This window comes from Rhineura floridana, chromosome 7 (genome assembly GCF_030035675.1).
Source record: "Rhineura floridana isolate rRhiFlo1 chromosome 7, rRhiFlo1.hap2, whole genome shotgun sequence".
NCBI classification, from domain to species: Eukaryota; Metazoa; Chordata; class Lepidosauria; order Squamata; family Rhineuridae; genus Rhineura; species Rhineura floridana.
In genome coordinates this window covers 123,188,945-123,201,188 of record NC_084486.1, presented here as the reverse complement: position 1 = coordinate 123,201,188, position 12,244 = coordinate 123,188,945, and the positions used below count along the sequence as shown (strand labels likewise).

General features: G+C 43.0%; 1 protein-coding gene across 5 annotated transcripts in view; it reads right to left on the bottom strand.

Annotated features, from left to right (window-relative positions):
• The window catches only part of LEKR1 (leucine, glutamate and lysine rich 1), a 132,053-nt gene that overhangs the window by 19,876 nt on the left and 99,933 nt on the right, over positions 1-12,244 (bottom strand). For all 5 annotated transcript variants that reach the window (XM_061637129.1, XM_061637127.1, XM_061637126.1 and 2 more), the window contains 2 exons: positions 8,575-8,652; positions 7,920-8,123 (listed from right to left, as the gene is read on the bottom strand). In XM_061637129.1, the coding sequence (XP_061493113.1) occupies positions 7,920-8,123; positions 8,575-8,652 (282 nt within the window). The remainder of the gene's footprint in view (positions 1-7,919; positions 8,124-8,574; positions 8,653-12,244) is intronic.

Genomic DNA, 12,244 nt, shown 5'->3' with positions numbered 1-12,244 from the left:
TAGTATTTTTTTCTGATGTACACTAATCATGTCAGTATGTGACGCCCATCGTTCAACACATGGTGGATGTAAGTGCTCTGGCATACTCAGGAGCCCAAGCTGTGCCAATGTTATATTCTTTTGTCAGAACTAGTACAGCAGGGGTGGGGAATTACCCCCACCGAGGATCACATTCTCTTAGGGGAAAATTTTGGGGGCCTGCATATCAGTGATGAGCAGGGCCAAACTAAACACACAGTGTCCTCACTTGGCTTCCATGCTGCATGCTGCAAAAGGAAGTCCCCTTTCTCAAGACACAGCATGGATAAAATCTCTCTTCTCTATGATTTGCACATGTTCACACACACTGCTCACCTGATCAGAGATTTTAGCTCAGCACGTTTTCCTAAGAGGGAAGAGCCTGGGGAGAATACTGGGGCAGATTTAGAGGCTTAGTGGGCTGGATTAAAAGGTTTGCCATTCCTGCAGGTATACCATAGTGGCTAAGACTGTTGCAACAGAAAAATCCCTTCGTCTACTCTGGCCTCTGCCATGAACTCCCAAGGCAGCTTTGGGCAAGCTACTCATTCACAGCCTTGGCTCTCTCAATCCAAATAATGGGAATAATACTGCTGCTATATCTGAAGGACAATATTTTCCCATATGAGCTTGTCTGAACTCTGAGATCATCGGGGGAGGCTAGTCTCTTGGTCCCACCACCCTCACAGGCACATCTAGTGGGATCACGGGAGAAGGCCTTCTTGGTGGCTGCCCCTAAGCTCTGGAACAAGGGAGGTTAGATTGGCTGCCTCCTTGTTGTCCTTCTGTCATCCTGTGAAGCCTTGGGAACTGACTGCAAGGGCTATTAATAGATTGCTGTTTTACTGATTTTTATTTTGTGTGTCTTTTAATTGCTATGTTTCAAATGGCTTTAATTCTGTAGTTAGCTTATCTACATTTTAATTATAACTTTCTGTTTGTTTTACTTATATGTTTTTAGCTATATTTGTTTTAGTTTTTGTAAGCCGCCTTGAATCCCAGTTCTGGGGAAAACGTTGGATATAAATAAATAAAAGAAAATAAATAAATAATACATGGTATTTAAAGAGTTGTAATAAGGGTTAATGAGGTAATGCAAACAGCTTTGAACAGTAAAAACATACACACCACACAAACCCTCCATTTTCAGAGGCAATATAGCATTGAATTCCAATTTGCTATAGAGCAACAAAAGAGGAGGGCTATTCCCTTAAAAATCTGATTGTGGACTTCCTCAAAACCATTGCGGAAAACAAGATGCTGAACAAGATGGATCATTGATCTGATCCGGCGCAGGTCTTCTTATGTTGTAAATGTTGTTACAGTTAAGATGTGGGCTGATCATTGCCGTGTCAAGCTCAATTCTGTTTGTGTGTACAGTAGAGGCCCGCTTCTCAGTGCCCCACTTTTCAGCGTTCTGCTAATACAGCGCCAGCAAGGCGATCAGCTGGAGGGGGGGCTGGAGCTCCCCGCTCTCCAGTTGATCTCGCCGGAGGAGGGGAAGATCAGGTGTAGAGTGCTACAGCTGATCACCTTCTCTTCTGGCATGATCAGACTCCCGTGCTTGATCTGATTGCGCCGGAGGAGGGGAAGATCAGCTGTGGAACGCTACAGCTGATCTCCTCTTCTGGCGTGATCAGACTCCCGTGCTCGATCTGATTGTGCCGGAGGAGGGGAAGATCAGCTGTAGTGCTCTAGAGCTGATCTCCTCCGGCGCGATCAGCAGGTTAGATTCCAGACCCCGCGCTACAGCTGATCTGCTTTTCGATGGTTTTTGCTTTTTGGCAGGGGTTTGGAACCTAACCTGCCATAAGGGTGGGGCCCTACTGTATGCTGCTTCAGTTGTAAGATTTCAGCACTGACTCAAATAGCAGTGTGTACTAGTGCATTTATCCTGGACCATGGAGGCTAGAGTACCTCTTTTAGTCTTATCACTCTGGCCACATTAAGTTCTTGTGGCAACCCTGGTATAATGCATTCTGGGAAAGTGCAAGAGATTCTAACCACCACTCATTCCTATAAGCATAGAACAATCATAAGGTCAGGAAAGAGATGTACTTTGGGCACAATGTGCAAAAGACTGGTTGTGTGGCTAAATCCACAAACCTAAGCCACAAGCCTAACCTGTATATTATCAAACTCAGATCCACTATAGCAAACTGCCACACATTGATCTAATCATGTGATTCAGCCCTGATTTCAATACCCTCATAGTTCTTCATTCATGGTCCTCTTTAGGCACAGAGGTTAAAACAAGCGCTAACATGCCTAGTCCCAATTAGTTCTGAGCAGGTGGTGAAACACAATTTCTGTCCCACCCTCCTACCACTCAGAAGCAGCTTGTTACATGAAAAGAAGGATGTGTTTCTGTTGACTTCCTGATCCCCAGACTTAAAAGTGAGCTCATTATGTGACCTGCAGAGTATTCTGGGTTTGTTGCCCTCAAAAAGATTTTCCTTGATCTAAAGGAAGCTGGCAAGGGTTGAGAACACTTGGTCTACTTAAAATCTTATTACTTGAAATGATCCCCAGTGAGTTCCAGTGAGTACATGGAGCTCTGTGCAAGAAGGTCTGTAACTCTTTTTAGTGTTGAGGGAAAGCACCAGAGAGAGTTCCTGCTCACATGAAAATTGTATTGGCACTGCAGGGCTGAGGTGGATACATCGTGACTGATGACAGCCTTAGAATACAATTCATTCCTATCTATTCCTGTTAAATGCCTCTATCACAGGAAAGACTCCCAACATGCATAGACAGGAAAATTGAATTTGAGGGGCAAAACATTTCCTTAACATTTCAGTCTCAAGCAGTGAAACCTTATTCAATTAACTGATTATTTATACAAGGTAGTGGTTAAGGTGTTGGACTACAACCTGGGAGACCAGGGTTCGAATCCCCACACAGCCATGAAGCTCACTGGATGACCTTGGGCCAGTCACTGCCTCTCAGACTCAGAGGAAGGCAATGGTAAACCTCCTCTGAATACCATGAAAACCCTATTCATAGGGTTGCCATAAGTCAGAATCAATTTGAGGGCAGTCCATGTCCATTTTTTCTTAGAAAAGAACAGCTCTGTGACTAATCACTGGATTTTTAAAAAAATGAAATCTAGATTCATTTCCTTTCTTTCCTTGTGATGTGGGGAAGGATCGATCAGGCCATTGTTTGCTATCTCCTGAAGGGCTGCTGTGGAGAAGTTTAGCAAGTGCAGCTTCTCCTGTGAAGGAAGAACCCGCACTTCCTGAACTCCTAACTACACTTACTACCACATTACTCTTAAAGAAACAAGAGCCTATTCATTCAGACTAGGTTCTGGCACCAACAGTGAAAGTTTCTTCTGCAACTAACTTGTACGCAGTGATATTATTAGTCACCTGTTGATGGGATTTATACATGAAATATAATTATTTGAAGCGGTCCAACAAGTAGGTTTCTCAGCTTCCACTAAACTGTGTGAATCAAGTGAGGCTACATGTTCCAAGAGACAAGAATTTGCAGACACCACTCATACAAGCTGCAAAAATCAAGTTTGCTCAGCGAATGATCTACTATGGAATCCATTGCTTGCCGGGGCTTCTTCTCCACTACTAGGTGACTGAAAGACAACATGTTTGGAATACATAGACTAAGGGCCAGACTAGGTGAGAAGGGTTGTGTGTTTTTTAAAGTTAAAGCAGATGCACAGTTGGAGGGGGATTGGACTGGGGCCCTGACACTGAGAGAGGAGATTAACTCTTTTCCTTGCATCAAGCCCCTAATCTAAATTACCTCCCCCTCCCCAAGGTATTTGCCCCTCAGAAGAAAATATACATGTCCCACACAAGTAGCTGAATATTATCCTCAAGAAGCAAATGGGCTGCCCAATTTAGATTGAGAATATGGCACAGGAGAAGGGTTTAGCCCTGCTCCCCCAGCGCTGCAGCTCCAGTGTCATTCCTTTTCTCCCCGTAGCTGCTTTTCAACTTTAAAAGCAATGGGAGATCTGCTCATATATGTGCTGACATCTAGTCATGGCCTAAATCTTCACCCCACTCCATGCCTAAAGTAATCCACATTGTGTATCCACTTGAGTCCCTTTAAGAGCAGAAAAGTGGTATTAGTGAGTCTCCTGTATTAAATAAATTAGCAATGTTACTTTATGGGGACATAGTTTGAAAACTCTGTAAACTATAGAGTTAAGCCACAGTATCTGCTTTGCATGCAGAAGGTCCCAGGACCTCTCGGTGGCCTTCAATACATGGTATCCTTCTGGGCCGTCTAGCTAGGATGGGTTTGGGAGGCACTGTTTTACAGTGGCTCTGATCCTACCTGATGGACAGGACCCAGAAAGTGGTGCTGGGAGACTACTGCTTGTCCCCCTGGCCGTTGGCCTACGGGGAACCATAGGGTTCCATTCTATATCCCATGCTCTTCAACATCTATATGAAACTGCTGGGAGAGGTCATCTGGAGATTTGGAGTACAGTAAGGCCCCACTCATACAGCGGGCTACGTTCTGGACCCCCGCTGTAAAGCGGAAACCACTGTAAAGTGGAATGCATTGAAGATAATGGTGTGCGGCATGCGAAAATGACGCGAAAATGGTGTGCGACGAGCAAAAAATACTGTAAAAGCGGAATAAGCGCTGTAGGAGTGAGGCCTTTCTGCAATTGACAATCGCTGTATTAGCAGAATGCTGTAAAGCGAAGCGCTGTAAAGTGGGGCCCTACTGTACAATGTCATCAATATGCTGATGACGCTCAACTCTTTCTCTCCCTACCACCTGATCGCAGGGAGGGAGTGCTCATCCTAAACCAGTGCCTGGAGGCTGTGAAGGGCTGGATGCGGGCTAACAAATTAAAACTTAATCCAGACAAGACGGAAGTGGTGCTGGCCAAGGGGAAAACTGTGCCAGGGTTAGGGTTGCAACCTCCCCTTGAAGGAGCAGGTTCGCAGTTTGGGAGTTCTCTTGGATTCTGTCCTGCTGCTTGAATATCAGGTGGCTGTGGTAGCCAGGAGTGCTTTTGGCCATCTCAAAATGGTCCACCAGTTGCATCCATTCTTGGAAGCAGTTGACTTGGCCACAGTGACACATGCATTGGTGACATCCGAGGCTTGACTACTGTAACACACTCTATATGGGGCTACCTTTGAAAACGGTTCGGAAACTACAGTTGGTCCAAAATGCAGCAGCCAGAATGATAACTGGAGCACGGCGCAGGGAGCATATCGCCCCTGTGCTTTATTGTCTCCACTGGCTCCCATTTTGTTTCCGGGCCCAATTCAAAGTTCTGGTTTTGACCTTTAAAGCCCTAAAGGGCCTTGGACCAATGTACCTGAGGGACTGCTTACGCCCATATGTACATGCCTGGGATTTAAGATCATCTGCCTCTGGTCTCCTCTGCGTGCCTGGAATAAAAGATGTTAGACTGACAGGCACGCAGGACAGAGCCTTTTCAGTGGTGGCTCCCAGTCTTTGGAATACCCTGCCTCAAGAAGCCCGCTCTGCTCCTTCCCTGATGGTTTTCCGGAAACTTGGGGAAACTATCTTGTTCTGGAGAGCCTTTGGGAGGGACTGACGGGTGAGCCTGACACGGTTTTTATGCTCTTTATTTTTAATTTTTTATCTTTTGAGTCCTTTTAGTATAACTCCCCCATATATCTGTGTATATATATATATATATACATGTATGTATGTATATATATGCATACTGTATTTTTTGTGTTTTAATTGTACTTTATGTATTTTGTGTTTTTACTGTATATAATTTTATTATGTATGTGTGCGATTTTATTGTAAGCCGCCCTGAGTACCCTACCGTAGGGTAGAAGGGCGGGATAGAAATATTTTAAATAAATAAATAATAAATAATGGTCTGGCTCAGTTTAAGGCATCTTTCCATCTTGCTATGGAGAGCTTGGATTAAAGAACATTTGAGGGCCTTTCCAAAACCCATTAAGACAACTAAAAGTTGATTGTTCTTAATTGTCAGTGGATGTTGAATCAGTCCCTGTTCAATGTTTCATATATTAACATAACAGTTTGTAGAATGGGCATGGTATATAATGTAGTAGGAATTAACCACCACCACTATGGGCCAATTCCACTGTGAACCGTTTTCCTCCAAAGAAAATGTGGAGAAATATGCTGAAAGCTTTGCAAAGTCCACACAGGTGCTCAAAGGCTATTCATTCACAAAGGAAAGAAATCAATCTCAGACTCATAGATTAAGTTATTATGAATGCTAACACTTTCTGGATTTATAACATTGCACCCCCACTCAGAAAACTCTGAAAGGAATCAAAGAGAAATCCTCGGCTTTGAGTTCCCTGAAGGAAGGGTGGATAAAAATGGTATGAGTGATCTCCATGCAGTGGTAGCTCATGCACGTGGCAGCTTCAATGCATAGATGAGACCATCAGTGCGCAGAATTCCTGTTTAAGGTAGCTACATGATGTTCAAGGTAGCTTTCAACTCTATGGTTCTAACTCTGCATGAATATCTCCATTGTATACACACATGTGCACCTCATTATTGTACGTTGGGAGCAATGACTTGAAAATATGCAGCTAAAAAAAGAGAGGTTATTCTACAGTTCTTCACCAATGAGATGTTCCTCAAATAATTATGATTCTTATTTGCTGTATAAAACACGATTGATTCAGTATGATTCAGGATTATACAAATTCATGGGGGACAGGCTACTAAACTTGATGGTTATGTTCTACCTTCACTATTGGAGGCAATACGCCTCTGTATACCAGTTGCTGGGAATCACAGGCGTGGAGAGTGCTGTTGCTTATGTGCTTCCCACGGGCATCTGGCTGGCCCTGTGAGAACAGGATGCTGGACTAGATGGTCCTTTGATCTGATCTAGCAGAGCACTTCTTACATTCTTATGACATTTCTATGCAAACGTTATTTATAAGATACGACTTACCAGAAAGCACCAGCAAGGTTCCCTCACAGGACAGCATGTTTAGAAAAATACGCAGGGAACAATTTTACAAGCTATCTTTTTTTTTTTTAAAGATATGAACACAACTGTCACACAGGACTGTCACAAGTGAAAGAGCTATGTCACAGATAAGAACTTATCTACTGTGATGGCTCTCTGTGCTATGAACTAGATCATCCCAGTTCAAATCTCACTAGGTTGCTTGAGACAAGCTATTCATTCTCAGGTCCCCATCAGCAACATGTGGATAATAATACTGTACCACCTCACAGGGATGTTAGCAACCTCAGTGAGGTGAGGTGGACAGCAGTAAATAGCTTCTGCTGCTGAGCACCCCAATTCTTTATTGGCAGATGTTGATGGAAGGCAGGGGGCAGTGCAGGCCTTCCTGCCTTCCTAGTGGCACCCACTTGTAAAAATGTGAGCTCTCCCTCCCTGGTGATAGCATCTGTGTCCTCTGCCATATCTCACCACTCAGGGTTGTTGTAAAAGATTCCCAAAGATGTGAAGTACTTTAAACATTTTAAGTACTAGATCAGGCTAAATATTTTTGCTACTACTCCCAAACCAGAGAAAATCAGTAATGCTTCACTACTGGAAACAAGTGGGATTTGTTAGTTGTAGCAAACTACTCTCATTGGCTTAAATGGGATTTAAACACAATTAACATCTTCGAGATTGGGCATATTATTTCCCTTCTAGCCCTTTACAGTTAAGGCTGCAATCCTAAATACAGTTACTAGAGATTAAGCTTTACAGAGTTCAGTGGGAATACTCAAATTTAAATTATTATTCATTCAGTGCACAGTAATATGCTGGGCTCTGGAATGATTTATTTTGGGTGTGGAGAACTGTGAAGAGTCAACTTGTAGGGGACTTTTAGTTCAATGACATTCTCAGAAAGAAAAGCTAGGCAGAACATCCTGTCCTGTAACGCTATGCATGACAAGTCATTTCTGATTACCTTTCTTGCTTAAGCACTACCACTTCTTCCTCTCGCTGCTTGAGAAGACTCTTAATTGTTTCCAGTTCACTCTCCAAATGGCTGCTGCATTTTTTAAGATCATCTTCTTTCCTCTCTTTCTCAATCACTTCATCCTGTAAACGTCTGCATGCTTGCTGGCAGGCAAGTAAAGACTGCTCTCGCTCTTTCAGGGTATTAGCAAACCTAAATGTGTGTGTGTGTATATATATATAAAGACAAATGTCATAACTGAAATAGCCGGTAGATATGAACTCTATGCAAATAACATTTTTGTATTAAGCCAGTGCAGTTAAATCCGTGTCAACAGATTGTGTACAGATGAAATATATGAAATGTAACAGAAATGAGAGTACAACACATTACTATTGTCATAATCATTATTAACTCTCTGTTCCTTACAAATCTAAGTGCTTTACATAAACTGAAGAAGGGAGTGTAATATAAAAGCATAGGGGAAGAGGAAGAGTGATGAGAATAAAAAACAGAAAAATAAAAAACCAGCACAAAGCAGAAGGGGAAATAATCTCCCCCTAAATGAAAAAAGCTGACTAAGACAGCCAGGAAAATCATTATTTGAACTGAAAGATTTGATTTTCTACATTTGCATACAATTGTAACCAATTCTGACTTATACCGAGATTCAGATGTTCCGATTTCTAATGTCAGTTTTTGGAGTTCATTTTGATGGTCTTCAACTTCTTTTGACTTCTTTCTAGAAAATAAAATTTAGTATTATAAGTCCCCGTGCCTTTAAAAGCAACAGAACCCTTCTCATACGGTGGCCTTAATTTATTTTTTAATGCTCTCAAGAAGAATGTATGATTTAGCCTGTAGCAAAAAACAAGAAGGAGAGTGTTATTATGCTCACGTCTTATTTGTGGGCATCTGGTCGGCCATTGTGAGAACAGAATGCTGGGCTAGATAGGCTTTTGGTCTGATTCTTTCCTTATGTTCTGAAAATAAAACACACCTAAAAATGGTTTTAATCATATTTATGTTTATTATTTCACTTATGATGTAAGATTATTAAAATGTTTGTTTGTTTTAAATCTGCAGTTAGAAGGGTTTCACAGTTTATGCAATGGCCACATAATTGCATTTCCTTGCTGATGTCCCAAATTATTTGTACTTTGGCAGAAACCTGAACAAAATTACTGGCAATCTTCCTCCATCTCCAAAAATTCAGAAAAGGTATTAGGGTGGAAAATGAATAATAAGAGGTACACATCATAGGAGCTGTACATTTTTCGTAGTTTTGGATACTCCTTTGGCTAAAGGTTGCATTAACACACAAAGGAAGTGAACTGTGTAACTGAATAGGAACTGAAAAGAAGGATGACGGAATGAGTTTCAGAAGAGTAGGCAGAAAGTTGCTAAGGAATGTTAAACAGAACAAAATCTTTATGAAGCAACAGGTCAATGCTTCATTGTCAAAGCCCTGGGATTCCAGCAGTTCATCATTTTTCTAGGTTTTAAAAGGCATGCCTCTTTGGGTGGTTTTGCTGACAAGTGTTGTCTTTCCTAAACATGTATGAGTAGGCTGGGGGTGGGGTGGAGGATATTTATAGAATTCTTTCTTGTCTGGCTTGATTTAAATCAGGATGGTTCAGAATAACTAATACCTTGTCAGGTGCTGGACTATGACCTGGGAGACCAGGGTTTGAATTCCCACACAGCCATGAAGCTCACTGGGTGACCTTGGGCCGGTCACTACCTCTCAGCCTCAGAGGAAGGCAGTGGTAAACCCTCTCTGAATACCGCTTACCATGAAAACCCTATTCATAGGGTCGCCATAAGTCGGGATCAACTTGAAGGCAGTCCATGTCCATTTTGTCTCCATGTCACAACCACCAGAACCAGAACTGGCATCCTTTCTCAGAGGTAGGCCAGAGTGAGGAATGAATTATTAATCCTCTCATCCAGAAAGAGAGAGCGATCACATCAGAGCATGGGAAAACTTTCACTAATTTCCTGTTTAGATTTTGTATTTAAGAAGAGTCTAGTTCACAAAACATCTCAGATTATTGCAGAATATAACATTACTTTCAAGCATGAGCCCGGTAGGAAATGTGTAACTTAGAAAAGGAAAATAACTGCTGTGTATTATTGGAGTTACTAAGGAGTGATGGATGCTGTCACTAGGTGAAGCGGACTACAGAAACTTATTTTGCACTGTATAAGACACAAAAGTACTAGAAGTGTGGCTTCTACATATCTATCCTGGCTCCACGACAAAGCTTTTATTTCAAGTAACAGGGACAGATTTATTCAGGAAAGCTTGATACAGGTTTAGTGGAAAGTTCAGATTCCTGGGGTCACAAATCTAGTCTAAGAGCGGGGTCTGGAGTACAAGACTGGATGGTAGCAATGTAGATGTCCCAACAAGTCTCACTCATGGGACTCTCACCCCACATGGGAAGATTGCTCTTCGAAGCAGGTGCTTCTGCCAGGAGGCTGCTGTTGGCGCTGACAGAGGAGGCAATGAGCCCTTGGTGACAGGATTCCCCCAGGATCCTCCTCTGCTGCCCCTCCTGGTGAGTCAATGACTTTCCCGGTACCCAGTGATGTGTCCTGTTCTGGGAGTGAGGCGGGAGCAAAAGCCGGAGGCTCCCTCGCCCCATCTCTAACATCCTGAGGCAAAGAGGGCTGGGTTCTCCCCCCCCAGTTGGCTCCAGCTCACTCGTCCCCTCATCATCATCATCACCATCATCATCATCTGTCAAACCAGTCAAATCTGTCAAACTGTCACAAGTTTGGTTTTCAGAGTAGAAAACATTATCTACCAACTCTAAACACTTGTTATGGCTTCAAACCTTCACAGTCTATGATCTCACTCAAAACTTTCCCATTCACACGGTACGGCATAGATCTGATTGGGGCATGATCTTAACAGTATCAATGGAATGTCTGGCTATACTGGTTCGGCCAGGTTTATTGTGACTTATGGAGCAAAGTTGAGGCAATACAAGCGTGGCCTATCCCCTTAACCAAAAAACAAGTTAGGGCATTTCTAGGTGTGGCTGGTTTTTATAGGAAGTTTGTGAAAAATTTTGGGGAAATAGCAACCCCCTTGCATGAATTGACAAAGAAAAAGTGTTCTGAGCGTGTGGTATGGACGGATGAATGTCAGAAGGCTTTTGATGTGCTGAAGCAAGCCTTGTGCCAAGGACCCATATTAATAGCACCAGACTATGAGCAACCATTCATCGTGGCTACAGATGCGTCAGACCTCGCGCTGGGAGTCGTCTTGCTGCAGGAGAGAGAAGGCACCAGACATCCAGTGGCGTATCTGAGTCGCAAGCTGACGCCGAGGGAGAAAAACTATTCGTCGGTCCAAAAGGAGTGCCTAGCGGTCGTGTGGGGACTGAATAAGTTGCGCCCATACGTATGGGGACGAAGATTCACGGTAACAACGGATCATCGGGCCTTGTTATGGTTACAGACTATGAACACAGTATTGATTAGCCTCTGAAATGAACTTAGTCCCTTAGTCCCATGGGTAAGGTCACAAACTCATATAACCCATCTGGTGTACTGAAGGCAGTTTTGGCTCTGGATTGCTCGTCTAGTTCCATTTGCCAAAATCCTTTACAGAGGTCTAACGTAGAGATAATGGTTGCTGCCCCCAATAACTCTAACATTGCGTCTACCCTGGGCATAGGATACGCATCTGGGACCGTAATTTTATTGATTAGCCGATAATCAATGCAAAATCTTGTCGTTCCATCTTTTTTCGGAACCAGGACAATACTTGAGGCCCAGGGACTGATAGATTCCCTGATCACTCCTAGTTCCAGCATATCTTCGACCTCCTTTTTGATCTCACTCAAAACTTTCCCATTCACACGGTACGGCATAGATCTGATTGGGGCATGATCTCCAGTATCAATGGAATGTTTGGCTATACTGGTTCGGCCAGGTTTATTGCTAAAGAGATCCCCATAGTTTTTCAACACTCTCAGAATCTCTTCTCTTACTTCCTCCTGCACCTCCTCTGACCATTCCAATTGATCTACCCCTCCTTTGTCTTTGCTTTCCTGTACCAAATCTGGAAGTTCAGGCCCACTTCCCTCAGGGAATAAGGTAACTTGCAACACCTTTGCATCCCTGGTATGGTAAGGCTTTAACATATTTACATGAACCACTTTGCTTTTGTTTAATTGGTCTGTGGTGATTACATATGTCACTGTGTCAAGCCTTTCTCTTATGGTATATGGTCCTTCCCAGCTAGCCTGTAATTTGTCATGTTTCCTGGGTATGAACGCCATAACCATATCTCCCACATCATACACACGTTCTCTGGC